This window comes from Alnus glutinosa, chromosome 5 (assembly GCF_958979055.1).
Source record: "Alnus glutinosa chromosome 5, dhAlnGlut1.1, whole genome shotgun sequence".
Classification (NCBI taxonomy): domain Eukaryota; kingdom Viridiplantae; phylum Streptophyta; class Magnoliopsida; order Fagales; family Betulaceae; genus Alnus; species Alnus glutinosa.
In genome coordinates, this window is record NC_084890.1 from 23,776,484 (window position 1) to 23,792,375 (window position 15,892).

At 40.1% G+C, this 15,892-nt stretch overlaps 1 protein-coding gene across 1 annotated transcript; it reads left to right on the forward strand.

Annotated features, from left to right (window-relative positions):
* Positions 1 to 13,410: 13,410 nt before the first annotated feature.
* LOC133869121 (rho GDP-dissociation inhibitor 1-like) lies at positions 13,411 to 15,611 on the forward strand. Its single transcript, XM_062306086.1, has 5 exons — positions 13,411 to 13,539; positions 13,667 to 13,733; positions 14,259 to 14,477; positions 14,625 to 14,749; positions 15,383 to 15,611. The coding sequence occupies exons 1-5, from the start codon at positions 13,411 to 13,413 to the stop codon at positions 15,458 to 15,460; spliced, it is 618 nt and encodes a 205-aa protein (XP_062162070.1). The 3' UTR covers positions 15,461 to 15,611.
* Positions 15,612 to 15,892: the final 281 nt, after the last annotated feature.

Below are 15,892 nucleotides of genomic sequence, written 5' to 3' on the forward strand. Positions count from 1 at the left end.
TTTCATGTTTCGTAAGATGAATGCTTGGCCTAGATACTACACTAAGGAGAAATCTGCGGTGGGGGTCCATTATTCATGCAAGAGTAGAGAGAATCATTCCCAGAGTACCAAATAATTTTCCAAAAAAGTATTGATGTTATTATATATGCGTAAAGAGGAAAATAGAGATAAAAAAGTTTGATGTTATGTGTAAAGAATAATTATTGCTGATATTACTGAACTTGAGTCAAGGAAGAAGAACCTACTGAAATTAGAGAATATTGATGTGCTTGTTGAATAGAGCAATGTTACATATCATCCCTTTGTTCTCTCAAAATTGATGTGGCTCGTAAAATCACAATTGAATCAAAATCTTATAATGATCTATCATAAATCTAATGGTGATTTTAAGAGCCACATCAATTTTAGAAGGACAAAGGGATGATATGTAGCATTACTCTATTGAATATTATATTATTTTTACAAAATCCCGAAGAGGCAAAATTTGTCTCTTTTCTAGATTATTCATATTCTGTTAAACTATTAATTAAATGATTAAATTTAGAGAAAACTTTATTTACCACCCTTAGTCTTTTATCACTTTTACAATCATACCTTTAAACTTTAAAATATGTCAATTTAATGTATTCATCTTTAAATTGTTTTCAATTTTACTCATCCGTTATGATCTTCCGTTAAATCTTGTTAAAACTTTTAAAATACTCTATTAAATTTTTTTAAAAAAAATTACTAATAAATCTGTAAGGTCCACGCGGTGAATTTGAAAAAGTATTCGACAAAAATGGTAAGAATACGAGTCTCGTTTTTATTTTCTTTTAATAATCATCCCTCGTTAAAAAAAAAAAAAAAAAAAATGGTAACCAAACAAGCTGTTAATCATTGACAAGCCAGGGCTTATATCACTGTAGTACGTAGACGTCCTTTCACATCAAATGTGGAGCTTTCTAACCAAAAAAAAAAAAAAAAAAAAAAATGCCAAGACAAGACATGCTTATTGAATCTCAGCCAACCTTCCTTCGTAAAAAAGCCTTGTTTGTTAAGTTACATAACAGTATAAAGTAATGCGTATACTGTTTATGTATTTTTTATTTTTTATTTTTTACTTTTTCATATTTTCTACTCTTCATCAACGTCAAAACATCTTCACTTTTTTCACTTTTTATATCACACTAATAATTTTTTTATTATTATTCAAATAAAAAAATTCACTACTAAACAAAATTTTTTTACCTTTTTATATCACATCATTACTTTTTACTAATTTTAAAATTAACAACAACTCACTATTCTGTTCTGTTCTATTTTATATATGTCTTTGTCAAACAAGCCCAATGACAACACAACTCTACAACTCCACGGAAGTCGCAAGTCTGAGCCGCACTGAATTCAAGAAGTCTTACGGCTTGAATGACACCCTTTAATTCAAGGGACACTCGCGTCAACTTTTTACAGGAAACATGGAATCCACTATATATATATATATATATATATATATATATATATATATATATGGTCTTCCTTACTTCTAGGCCTATTTCCTGTAACAGTTGCCGCGTAATAACATTGGTTTTAGCATAGTGTACGTAAACCAATGTATAAGCTGTTTAGTTGTAGCCTGTAAGTTCATATTTCTATATATATTATATTGAACTAAGTAGAATGCTCAGTACGACAATACAGTCATAGGCATAGGTTAAAAGATCTCTCAGATAACATTTTTTTGTTCTTCAGATAGATCATGAAAACGCTTGAGTAAATATGGCTAGAGGTAAACCTAGATCCTTGCCATTTTATTTTCGCTGCGCATGTTAGTTTGGTATAATATGTTTACATATTCTAACATGTGGTATCAGAGCCTGCCTCTATGCTATTTTGTTTAGCAATAAGTTTTTGTTGATTCTTGATTTGTATTGAATCTAGTAAATATTTGTGAAAAATATTTATTTATTTATTTTTTACACATTCCAGAGATACTATTGAAAAACCATGAAAAATTGATATGGGTATATTTTTTTTTTTATCAATATTCTGTCAATATTGGGATATATGGTCTATTTCGAATTGCTGTGAAATTTGATATGGGCATTTTCAATTCGTTATTTACTGTTTTGCCCTTGAAACCTACTGTATACCCAAGAAACCCATGAACGAACACCATCGGCCGATTCTCAGCTCCTCAGCACTAGGTTTTCGCCGCAAGCGCCGGCCCTCTTCGTGGTCGGCGTATTACCGCATGGGAGAGGCCGCTGGAAGCGGCCTCTCCCTTCACCAGAACCGGTGGCCCGTGGGCAAACGTTCCAGCGGCCTCTCCCTTCACCAGAACTGGTGGCCCGTGGGCAAACGGCGACCCAGCGGGGTTGCCGGTGGCCGCTTCATAAGGCGGCAGCAAGCACGGAAATCAGCCGCATAAGGTTCCGGCTAAGGAAGGTGGCCGGCGTTCATGGTGAAAAAGAAAAGAAAAACTGAGGAAGAAGAAGAAGGAGAAAAACAGCGCAGATGCAAAGGTGTTTCCGGGTCATTTTCAGGTTAACGGGTTAGGGTTTATTCAATTTCGGTCAAAAGGGTTTCGACCCATTTATGAATACGGGTCGGGTTGGACATCGGGTAAGGTTTTAACCACATTAGCCCACCCGGTTGTTAAGTGGGTTGACCCATTCGGGTCAGCCCAATCCAAAAACCCAATAGGCCCTATCCAGTTATTCCAGTTATTTTAAAAATAAAAAAATAAAAACCAAAATGGGCCATAAAGTGGCTTATCCATCTAGGCCAGCCCAATACATATACTCGACCCAATTAAGTGGGTTGATCCGGTTGGACCAGCCCAATATAGTAGCCCATTACGGTAACCTTTAAATAAAATAAAAGGTTGAGCTCATATGGGATTAGAACTTGGGACCTTCATGTCCATAAAGTGTCAAGCTTCAAACTATTCAACTATGCATGGTTTTATGTTTTCTTATTAAAGTTTTATTCCTCTTATGATTTACAGTGTTGTGTATTAAAACAATTCTTTCTTTAATACATGATCTTGGGAATATATTTGATTGTTTAATTTATGTTGTTTAAATTGCTTGATGCCTGGACCTAAAAATAATTAACAATACCATATATGCAGGCGTGTTTACAGTAATATCCAAGAATGCAATGTCTAGAAAAGTTCTGGTTAGGAAAGTCTTAGGATTTAAGTGTGTCCAAGTGACCCCCCTCACTTTCCTGGGAACTCACCTGGTTGCACCTTGGAAAATGCTGTTTACCCCATTTGGGTATTGGTTTGTTATATTATTGGGGCCATTTTCGGGCATCTATAAAGTTGTTAGATGTTAATGAAGTCGCAATTATCATAATAATTTTGGGAGAGCCACAGCATCCCATTTTTTAATGATAATTACATCAGGATTACACATATGAACATCGTAAAGAATTTTTATTAGATGTTCATGAATTGCAACGTGATTATTATGATTTTGGGAGAGCCACAACATCTCGATTTTATAATAATTGCATAAAGATCATACACATGAACTTCATATAGAAAAATTAACATCGTCTTGTAACCAATTCATAAATTTAATTACTTATCCCCACAGGGAGGTTTTTTATTTTTATGACTTAATTAGAATAAGATGACAAATTTAATATTAAAAGTAAAATTTCTCTCGGTTGCCCACAGGTACGGAGAATTTTATTTATTAATATTTAAATTTATTAGTCTTATTAATAAAGAGTAAATTTCATGCGTGATGCAACCTTTGCCCACAGGTAGGTTGAAATTTACTATTTACTATTTAAATTGGCATTGACTAATTTAAAATAAAGTTACTTCATAGCATTAAAGTATTTATTTTATTTTCTTGGTCATTTCAACTATTCTTATTACTCTACATTTTGGTAGTTTTAAGTTCCAATATTTTATGGTAATATTTTTTCTGACTAGAAAAATATTAATATGCATTTTCATTTGAGTGTTTCTAATCCTATTATGGGAATGAATGATATTATAACTTAGCTCAAGTCCCTAAAGGTTGAAATTTTTTAAGTCATTATTGGTCTATTTCATTTTTGAATTCTCTCTTCTAAGTGTAGAACTTTATCTTGTAACACACATAATCGAAATTTTATTTGTTGCATTTAATATTATATATAGAAACATATAATTAAAAAAATTTAAAGGACGGTGGCTACATAATAAATATGTGATAACAGCATTATTAGATCTGAAATTATAGTTCTAATTTCTGATTTGTGCTTTAGTTCTAGTTTCTGATTTGTCGTGCTGGGTACGACAGAAGGGTTCTTCTTGTTGATTGGTGCTGGTTTTTGGCTGGTGGTGCTGAGGGGTTGGTTTGTGGGTATGGTTCCATGGGGCTCTGTCCTGTGATCTTTTAGGATCGGCTTTGATGGAGCGTTGCTTCACCGTGGAAGCAAAATGTTTCTCTTTTTCGACGAAGGCAGGAGAACCTGAGCTTCGTTTGGAAGAGAGGAGGAAGGCGTTTGGGGGGTTCATTGTTTTGGGTGTCCAGGGCTCAGTGTGGTTGTTGGCCACGGTCGAGAAGGCTTTGAAGGATCCAGGTTTGGATTTCGTCAAGTTTTTTCGGGAGGATACAAAAGCTCTGATGGTTCGAGGGAATGGGAACAAGGCCGGCCGCTTCCTATAGGTGGTAGCCTACGCTGAGGGTGGTCGGAAAGGGGCTATTTGGCTCCCTGAAGGCCGTGGTGGGTGGGGTTGGTCTCGGGTGGTGGGTGAGTTAAGGAAGCTGCTTTCTTTTCTCGATTTAAAGGCTCGGTCGCCGGGTGGTGGGATGTCTTCTTCGAAGGGGACTCCGAATGGGGGGGAGTTGAGCGAAGCTCTGGATTTTCTGGGAGCCACTGATGGGTCTCCGACGGGTATTAAGAAGGGAAAGGGAACTGGTTCTCCGTCGTTCGCGGAGGTGGTGCGCTCGGGAGTTACCGCCTCTGTCTTGGGTTGCAGGTCTCCGGTGCGGAATTCGGGTTGGTGCGATTTGGAGAAGAAGCCGCCACCAGTGGGTTGCTCCGCCATGGAGAAGCAAGCGACTGGTCCCCTGGGTAAGGACCGCCGTGTTGATGAGTGCCTCAGTTCCAGAGTTTGCGTCTGTTGTTCGGCTTGCGTGTCTGGGGCAGCCGATGTTAAGGGTGACTCTTCACTGCAAAAGGATAGCGTGTCTGGAGTGTTCGGGCAGATTTTAGAGATCCTTGGGCGCCTTTCCAAGGCTTTGTTTTGGGCTTGTGGGTCTTCGCATAGATTGGGCTTGAAGTCCTCTGTTCGGCCTAAAAGAAGGTTGGGTTTTGTTGCGGGCCGGATGCTTAAGAGGTGCAAGTCTGCTTTCAAAGGGTCCCGGTTTCAGGCTGGGGCTAAGGTGCCTAAGCCTTTTGAGAGGGCTGCGGAATCGGGTCGTCTAGGTTTGGTTCAGCTTTCTTCCCCCCCGGAGGCGTCGACTTCGGCGGCCATCTCCGTTGAGCGGCCTTTGGCGGCAGTTCCAGGTTCGGTCGTTCAGCGATCTCTCATCCCGGAGCCTTTGTCTCCGGCGCCTTCTGTTGAGTGGCCGTCGGCGGTAGTTCTTGCAGGTCCCGTCCAGTCGCTCTCTGCTCCAGTCTCTTTCCCGGCGTCTTCTGGGTGGGCCTCTCTTTCCCCGACGATTGCTATGCTTGCTGCTCCGGTGTCTCCTGTGCAAGGATCCTTTTCTGTTCCGACGGAGGAGGTTTTTCAGTCCCCAGGTTCTTTGAAGGGCTCAAACCTTGCAGAGTTTGGCGGGGCTCTTCCCTTGTCGTCGGCTGCTCATCCAGCTACGGCTGGGATGTTAGTGAGTTCGGTTTCTTCCAGTAGCTCGTGTGGTTCAGGGCCTTCCGTCTCTGCTGTTGCTGCTTCTCTATCAGGGGCTACTAAGTTGGGGGTGAAGATTCGTTCTTCCCCCCCCTTGCTGCATATCAAACCTTTTCAGCATTATATCAGGAGGGCTAGGGAGTTTAGGGTAGGTCATACAGTGAATTGGAATGATGGGTTATTATCGGACTCTCTGGAAGCATCGAAGTTGTCTGCTAGCCTTGTTGTCAATAAGGTGTTGATGGTTGAGCCTCCTGCGATAAAGGTCATAAAGTCTCCAGTGAAGCTGGGCATACTTAGGAAGGGGTTTCTCAACCCTCGCCCGATTGTTTCTGGCCCTTCCGCTTCGCCTCAGGAGGTCACCGATGTCAGGGTGGTAGGTCCTTCCTCCCCTCCGAGTGGTTGCATCATTTCTTTTTCTGTTGAGGGAAATGGATTCTCCCAATCCAAGAATTGGCCTGTCGGTTTTGATCATAACGGGGAGATTGTAGTTTGGGAGGAGGAAGATGATTTTTGGGATGGATTACCATTAGATTGGGCGTTGGATGAGGATTTTGCGTTGGCTGAGGACTTTGGGGAGGAGGCTATGGCAATTTGAGATGCCATGGAAGAAGAATTTCAGCAGGAAAAGATGATTGCACGCCAGAAGTCCAAAGGAAAGAGAGAGCTCCTGAATCTGCATAGCTCTATCAATTATGGCGACGATTTTATTCCTATTAGGCATAGGAAAGGCAAGGCCCACGTGAAGTAGGCCTTGGCGGGTTGTGGGTTGTTTTTCCGTTGCTTTCTGGTTTGCTTTGTAGCTCGGCTTCGGTCGGCTTGGGTTTTGGGGTGTCTATTGTGGTTTTGGTTGGCTTCAATATGCTTGGTCTTTGGGTTTTGTTGTAGTGGGGGGTTTTTTTGGAGCGTTTAGGGTTTTGTGGGTGTTGTTAGGGTGTTCTGCTGTTTTTGGGCTTATTCTTGGGCTTTGGGTTTGTAAGTGCTCCTTGTATACTGCTTGTGTACTGGGGCGCCTTTCGCTTTTTTAATAAAATTGCTTACTTATCAAAAAAAAAAAAAAAAAAAGATCTGAAAAATGTAATCTTAATTATAAAATAACGCATTTCTAATTTTACTTGAAATTGAGAGGATTTTATTTTGTCCAACTATTGCTTGCAATCATACCTTTTTAAAATTGTAACGGGAGGAACAAAAAAAAATAATAATCTAATTCATAACGGTTCATATTAGGTTGCATCTTTTATACTAGATACATATATAAGCATATAATTTTTCTTTTCAAATAAAATTCCATTTATCGTATTATATAAATTTTGTTCCATACATTGTCAAGTATATAATGATATTTTCTGTTTTCATAATTATTTTGTACTATGTTTAAACTCATATTATACTCCCATTTAAGAGGATTTCAAACTTAAAATTATTTTTTTATTTATTTATTTTTTACTTTCAAAAACATTTGACGAGAGAGATCATTCCTAAAACAATTGATATGGGTGGGTGGTTACCTCGAAAGAACATGATGTGGTGGTTTCTGTTTGGGTGTTGATTTTTTTTAATCAAAATATTATTTTTATTTACTGTGCGAATTACGAAGTTTGACTTTATGAGATAAAATTTGAAAAAGTTGAATAAAATATAATTTATTTTATTATTCTACATTTTATTCAAACCAAACATACCTATTATTTCAATATTGTTGGCGTCCCATTTGCTAAATTGCCACAGTAGGCATGTCTAAATACTCCAAAACAATTTTTGAAATGGTTAGCCACTCTCAAAATAATCGATTGAATAGTCTACTCAGTTCCAAAATAATTAAGAGTGACGAAGAACACTTCAAGCCTATTTGAAGTGGTCGACCACGACTTCAATTCAAATGATAGGCCGCTTTAGAATGGTCTCACTATCCTCAAACAATTCTTGAGGTGACCAGCCACCCAAAACAATAGTCAATGAGGTGGCTAATCACTCATTTCTTCTCATTTGTTAATATATATATATTTTTTTAAAAAAAAAAAAATTGAATGACATGGCATTTATCGTAACCATTGGTTACAAATGAAGGGTTGAGAAGGGGTGGTCCATGTATAGGCATTCCCAATGAGGCATGAGAAGGGGTCAAAGGGCATCTTTTAATCCACCCAATCCGCAATCATAGGCTAGGCTGTCTCATCTTATGTATGTGTATGTTAGTTGAGTTTAACTAATTGAAAAGCTTCCTCGAATCTTGGTCTTCGTGGAAGCTTGTGCAGGAGTGACCCTCAAGATCTCGCCACCCTCTCTCTCTCTCTCTCTCTCTCTCTCTCTCTCTCTCTCTCTCTCTCTCTCTCTCACTTTTTGTTGTTTTCTTCTGAGAGATGTCAACAATTAGGGGATAAATTTTCTTCGTATCATATTTTTTCATTGAATCAATACAATTAAATAGAATTACATTCATCCTATGTTTGGTCTATACACACATTATGCCTAATATCAAGCTGTAATCGGTGCACGCTCATCTCCTTCCATACTAGTAGATTTCCCCCCCTTGAATATTTACTTTCTATCTTTGCTTATTTACAGCTCACGCCAACACTCCCCCTCAAGTTGATGCATATAGATATCTCATGCACAACTTGTCAAATGAGTTGTAAAACTCTTTACTTGATACCGCCTTAGTGAGTATATCTGCTAGTTGGTTTTCAGACTTCACAAATGGGAAATGGATTATTTTATCTTCCAAATTTTCCTTGATGAAGTGTCGATCCACTTCCACATGCTTTGTACGGTCATGTTGGACTGGGTCGTGAGATATTGCTATGGCAGATTTATTGTCGCAGAAGAGCTCCATTTCTAAAGTAGGAGGAAATCCAAGTTCAGTAAGAAGTCTCTTGATCCACAGTAGTTCACACAGTCCCTTCGCCATTCCACGAAATTCAGCTTCAGCACTGGAAAGTGCTACTACTTTTTGTTTCTTGCTTCTCCAAGTGACTAGGTTTCCACCTACAAACATAAAATAACCTGAGGTAGATTTTCTGTCTGAAATACATCCAGCCCAATCTGCATCTGTATAGCCATTAATTTCTAAATGACTATTCTTTGAGAACATTAGTCCCTTTTCAGGTGATGCCTTCAAATATCTTAGTATCCGGATTACAGCATCCATGTGATCTTCACTAGGATTATGTATAAATTGATTGACTACGCTCACGGCATAAGCAATGTCTGGACGAGTATGTGAGAGATATATTAGTTTCCTAACTAACCTTTGGTATCTTCCTTTGTCTGTTGGAGCTTGATCCGGGTATTCTCCAAGTCTGTGATTTTGAACAATTGGAGTATCTGTTGGCTTGCACTCTAGCATCCCTACCTCAGTTAATACATCCAGTACATATTTCCTTTGGGAAAGGAATATTCCTTCCCTAGACCGAGCAACTTCAATTCCCAGAAAATACTTGAGTCCTCCCAAATTCTTCATTTCAAAATCGGTGGCCAGTTCTTCCTGTAGTCTCGATATCTCTTCCTCATCGTCACCTGTAATAATCATGTCATCCACATAGACTATTAACACAGTCAGCTTCTTTCCATTATGCTTTATGAACAGTGTATGATCTGAGTTGCTTTACTTGAACCCATATTTTCGCATTGCCGTGCTGAATCGCCCAAACCACGTTCGTGGTGATTGTTTTAGACCATATAGGGCCCGTTGTAGTTTGCACACAACTTTGACATCCCTGGATGTCGTGTATCCCGGGGGAAGGTCCATGTAAACTTCCTCTTCAAGTTCGCCATGTAAGAAGGCATTTTTTACATCAAATTGATGTAGTGGCGAATCAAGGTTAGCTGCAAGAGATAACAAAATTCTTACAGTGCTGAGTTTTGCTACTGGTGAGAAAGCCTCCTGATAGTTGACCCCATATGTTTGTGTATAGCCTTTTGCCACCAATCTTGCTTTGTATCTCTCTACTGACCCATCTGCCTTGTATTTGATGGAGAATACCCATTTGCATCCTACTGCTTTCTTCCCTTCAGGTAGTGGAACTAGGGTCCATGTGTCATTCTTTAGCAATGCCTCCATTTCTTCCTTGATTGCCTGTGTCCACTTTGGATCAGACAGGGCTTCCTGAATTCCAGCTGGGACTTGAATTGAGGAAACTTTGTGCACAAATCCTCTGAGGGGTTCAGATAATTTTTTGGTTGACATATAGTTGGCAATTGGATACCTTGATCTTCGCTCTTCATCATCAGGGGAGTATCTTTTCGGTGGCTTGCCACGGTTTGTCCTGAAAGGTAGTACATATCCAGCAGAGGAATTCAAGTTACTGTTATCTAAATGTGTGTCAAGTGTGCTTACCTCAGGAATATTCTCAGGAGAAGAGCTTGTGGATATTGGGGAGGGGCTCACAGTGTCATGTTCTGATTGTAACTGGTTCTACCTGTACACCTGGCCTTGAGTGTGGTTCTTCTTCTTCGCCATGTGGTTTTTCACTTGTCACTGTATTACTGTTTGGCCAGTTAAAGTGCACCCAATTCTGTTCTTCATCATGTGTCTCCCCTTGAAGGGCAGGATTGGGGCCGGAGAAGAAAGGTTCAGATTCCAAGAAGGTGACATCCATTGTCACATAGAGACGACTGGTAGAGGGATCATAGCACCGGTAACCTTTCTGATGTGTGGCGTAGCCCAAGAAGAGACACCGTAGAGCACAAGGGTCCAGTTTAGTTTGTTGGTTCTTGTGGAGGTGTACATAAGCCACACACCCAAATACTCAAGGAGCGAGCATGGGGGTAGTGGGTAGGGAGACATGGGACGCCAGGACCTGGAGTGGGGTCTGAAATTGCAGGACTTTGGAGGGAAGTCTGTTAAGTAGGTGAACAGCGGTGGATACCGCATCGGACCAATATCGAGTTGGCACGTGACTTCCATGGAGTAGAGCTCGGGCAGTTTCATGAATATGGCGGTTCTTCGGCTCAGCTACACCATTTTGCTGTGGTGTCTGAGGACACGACGTCTCATGAATAAGTCCATAGTGGTCAAAATAAGCGCGAAAACGCTGCTTAACAAATTCGCCGCCGTTGTCGGAGCGAATAACTCGGAGTTTGGCAGAGAATTGAGTTTGGATCATTGCATGGAATGATTGAAAAATTGAGAACACCTCATCTTTATTTTTCATCAAGTAAAGCCATGTCATGCGGGTACAATCATCAACAAAGAGAATGAACCAACAAATTCCCGAGACAATAGAAACCTGGGAAGGACCCCATACATCAGAGTGAAGAAGTGTAAACGGGACAGTGCTTTTATTCAAACTTGGCAAATAAGACGTACGATGACTTTTGGCTATAATGCAGGTAGATCATTTTAATTCAGATACCACTACATTATTAAAAAGTTCAGGAAATACATGTTTTAGATAGCCAAAATTTGGATGCCCCAGTTGTTGATGCCATAACCGGATTTGCTGTTCCCGTCCATCACTGCGGACGTGACAAACATGACCCGTGCTGATGTCATCCACATAATAGAGGCCCCCCCTTTTAGTACCACTCCCAATTATCTCCTTGGTGAGAATATCCTGAAGAAGACAAAAATGAGAGTAAATTAGGACCACACAATTTAGTTCTTCAGTGACTTGGCCAATAGACAGTAACTTATGTGAGAGTGATGGAATAAGTAATGTATGAGATAGTTGGAGAGACGGGGACAAGGACATGGTGCCAGCCTTTGTAACTGGGGAGACCACCCCATTAGCATTTTCAACACAAGTGCGTCGCGGGGTAGATCTCGTAATAAAATCTGTTGCATCAAAGGTCATATGATCGGTGGCTGCTAAGTCAAGAAGCCAAGCATTGTGGTTACCATCACTAGAAGAGGTGGCAAAACCCGAGCCAATTTTACCTATATCTGAGACTGGGTCCGCATCCAGGGGCTTAACTTGAGGAACTAGAGATAGATGAGGCTCAGCTGACATGATAGCCACAGTGCCGGTATTTGTTTTAGCACCCCCAGAATTCTTTTTTTTTTCTTTGCCTGCAAATCATACCACCAGTCAGGATACCCATTTTTTTTAAAACAAGTAGCAATAGTGTGGTTCGGCTTTCCACAGTGGGAGCATTTAGCCCCATCAGGGGCATTTTCAGAATTGCGTGACCTAGAGGTCACGATAGATTTGCTCGAGTTTGGGCTGGAAGCCGCACCAGTACCGGAACCCACACAGTGGGTAGGCTGCAATCGCAGCCCTTGGTGGCCAGAACCGCGCCAGAGGCGGTGTGGGGTTCGTCGGCGCTCATGATAGCTTGCCGGAGAGCCTCCCAACGGACCAGGGCATAGGCTTGCTCGATGGAGGGGAAGGGTTGCATCTGGAGCACATCACTCCGGATGTGGTCAAGCCGATCGTCGATCCCGTTGAGGAAGGTGTAGACCCGGTCCTCCTGGAGCAGGGAGTTGTGATGGTGGATGTCGGCAGGGCACTCCATCGGATTCAGCCGCCGGAAGTCAATCTCGCGCCAGAGACCTTGCAGATCAGTGTAGAACTTCTCAAGGGAGCCGTTGGCTTGTTTCAGGCGAGCAACACGTCGTCGGAGTTCGTAGACCTGAGAGGTATCACTTCCATCAAAAAAGGTTTTAGCAATAGCATCCCAAACTGCTTTAGCAGTGGGAATTCAGATGAAATTTCCGATGAGTGTCGGGTCCATAGAGTTGATCAACCATCCTTTGATGATGGCGTTATCGGTTCGCCATTTTCGAAAGGATGGGTCTGTCGTCGGCGGTGGCGGATAGTCACCGTTGATAAATCCCAGTTTGTCTTTGCCGAAGATATACATCTCGACAACTTAGGACCAAAGGCCGTAGTTGGAATTGTCCAACTTGATACCAATCGGGGCCGTAGCACTTTCGGTGGAATAGGTTGGGGTCTGAACTTTAGATAGGGCTTCTGTCATTTGGTTGGTGAGATTGGTTAGAATGGAGGTTGTTGGTGGTGGGTTATCACTGGAACCGGTGACAGTGTCGGTCATGGCTGAATGAACAAGATTAGGCAAGGACGGCTAGGGTTTTTTCAGGAGCAGGGATCGGACTCCTTGCTCTGATACGATGTAAACAATTAGGGGATAAATTTTCTTTGTATCATATTTTTTCATTGAATCAATACAATTAAATAGAATTACATTCATCCTATTTTTGGTCTATACACACATTATGCCTAATATCAAGCTGTAATCGGTGCACGCTCATCTCCTTCCATACTAGTAGATTTTCCCCCCTTGAATATTTACTTTCCATCTTTGCTTATTTACAGCCCACGCCAACAAGAGATTCTTCCCAGTGGGATTTTGGCTTCTCTTTGAGTTCTGTAGCTTTGTAAGCATTTTTGTTTTGTTTTTTTACGTCCCTTTTATATTTGGTGAGTTCCATTCTCTGTGCCATTTGGTTCATTTCGTCTCTGTTAATGGGCTGTTGATGTCTTTGGCCGTCGGAGTGGTCTCAAGTTCCAAAAGCATGGGTTACGATGAAAAAACCAACTAGGGCGACGAACACAGTGAAACTTCAAAAACATAGACAACGGAAAAAACGGATACAGATGAAGAAAATGCCGGTGCCGGTACGGCGAATGAGTGAGAGTTCTATCTATGCAACTGAGGAGGATGAAGATGATGCAGGAAGGAAGATAGAGTTGGGTCCTCAGTACACACTGAAGGAACAATTTGAGAAGGATAACGTTTGTTTCTGCATGTGTTTGTTTTTGTCATTAATTAAATAATCAAATACTCTATTTTTTGGGCCTTTCGATTATGATAATTGTTTTTGTAATCTTTGTCGCTTCATGGATATATATGAGGATGTAGGATGATGAGAGCTTGAGGAGATGGAAGGAACAGCTTCTTGGGAGTGTAGACTTCAATTCTGTTGGAGGTAACATTTTACTTTTTCCTAATTGTTTATCTTTAAACTTTGTTTGGTTGCTGAGAAAAATGGGGGCGGGGTGGGGATTCAAATTTGGAATCTTTCCAAATTTTCTCTGTTCTTCTTAGAATCAGAAGTTATAACAACTTACTCCTACGCTCTATAAGGTAGCAAAGATCATCCCAAAGAAGCGTGGAAAATAATATAAGATTCGTTTATTTTTCCAATAGTAATTGGATGCACATAAAATTAAGAAGAGGTACCGACTTTGAAAGCGATTACTGGTTTATGAATAATGAGTAGACTCTTATAAGACTATGATACAACTGGAATGATGTGGTGGTGAAAATCAGTTTTTGGATCAACACGGACTAGTAAAAATGAAAAATCAATTTCTGATTTTAAATTCTACGTCATCCTGATTGAATGACAGTTATTAGCAGTCTACTAAGTAGTATTTCTCTTAATTTATTTGTGTTTCTGAAATTTTTTTTTTTTTTTTTTCCCCCTATTTTTTCTCTGTGTCTAATGTAGAAACTCTAGAGCCAGAAGTTAAGATCCTGAGCCTCGCCATTAAGTCCCCTGGAAGAGGTGATATCTTTCTTCCCATTCCCCAGAATGGTAACCCAAAGGGCTTGTGGTTTACTCTGAAAGAAGGAAGCCGTTACAGCCTGAAGTTCACTTTTCAGGTCAGCAATAACATTGTTTCAGGTTTCAAATACACCAACACTGTGTGGAAAACTGGTATAAAGGGTAAGCTCTCTCTCTCTCTCTCTCTCTCTCTCTCTCTCTCTCTCTCTGTCTCTCCTTGTCTCATGCACACAAACTCATGGAGTTCTAAAGAATCAGGACATATAACCCTTGGAATCAATTTTTTTGTCTTGTGAATCCTTGTACCAGTGGACAGCGCAAAAGAGATGCTTGGAACCTTCAGTCCTCAGGCAGAGCCTTACACACATGAGATGCCTGAAGAGACTACACCATCTGGCATATTTGGCAGAGGATCCTACTCAGCTAGAAGTAAGGTTGGTTCAACCAATGTTCTATTCTATGTTGCCTTAGCTTTTGGTTTACCTTAATTATTCCAAATAATTTGCTTGAAATTCTGTATCATGAGACAACGACATAAAACTTTAGGCCATGTTTGTTTATATTTTTGTTTTATGTTCTCAAGACAAATAAATTAACAAAAATCTCAAAATACAAAACATTTCTCAAAACATAAAAACAGTTTTCACGTTTATCATATCAACACACTTTTTCACCCAAATCATAAATCACACCCAAAACATTAACAAACATAGATCCATTTGTTTACACCAACTGGTGCATGGGAAAAGAATGAAAGCTTTGCTTGCATTTTCCTGGTTTGATTATCAAACTATATCCTTTGCCTGTCATTATTAGTTTTGTTACTTGTTTAAGAATACCAAGCTAGGCTAAGTTAATGGCTGTCTTATATGCTTACATTAATTTGCGCCTGGAAAGATCCATTCAATTTGTTATCAGACCCATGTTGCAGCATCAATCATACATGTGAAATTCAAAATTGCGAGCCACTCAATAGTTAGAAATTTAACGTTATGATGATAAAGACTCTCAGTTTGGACTTGACTTATTGATCTCCTTCATACTCCTTTCTTTTTCTCTGTTTTCAGTTTGTTGATGACGAAAACAAGTGCTACTTGGAGATCAATTACACATTTGATATCCGTAAGGATTGGCAGTCGGCTTAGACTGGGAAGTCTCCCTTCGGTGTTACTGTTTTTGTCACCTGTTAATTGTTTTCTAAGCAGAAATCTGCTTCAGTGTTGACATGTCTCATTTCCAGTATCGTATTTATTTTCAATCCTGTCTGAGATCAGCACCTAAACAATGAAGAGAGTATTTTTGTGGGAAAAAAAATGGAAAAGAAAATTATATTCATTTAGTAGGTACTTGTTAATAAAGTTGAGCTTTTGAGAGCATTCTCTCTCTCTCTCTCTCTCTCTCTCTCTCTCATTGTTGTGAATTTCAGCATATCCATGTAATTGAGGAGTCGTTAATTTCTGTTATGTTAAGCTTTATATCTGTACTTTGAGCTTGTTAACCATTCCTGTAGAAAAGGGCTTGTTTCATAGTTGTCTTTGTTCTTTATTCACGATATGAACTCCAACTGCTAAAGCTCG

What these genes read in the sequence shown, in the direction of transcription:
- LOC133869121 (XM_062306086.1), top strand. Translation starts at nt 13,411, where the DNA reads ATGCCGGTGCCGGTACGGCGAATGAGTGAGAGTTCTATCTATGCAACT. An exon ending in AACAATTTGAGAAGGATAAC is followed by an intron (nt 13,540 to 13,666) that starts GTTTGTTTCTGC and finishes ATGAGGATGTAG; the next exon opens with GATGATGAGAGCTTGAGGAG. An exon ending in GTGGAAAACTGGTATAAAGG is followed by an intron (nt 14,478 to 14,624) that starts GTAAGCTCTCTC and finishes TCCTTGTACCAG; the next exon opens with TGGACAGCGCAAAAGAGATG.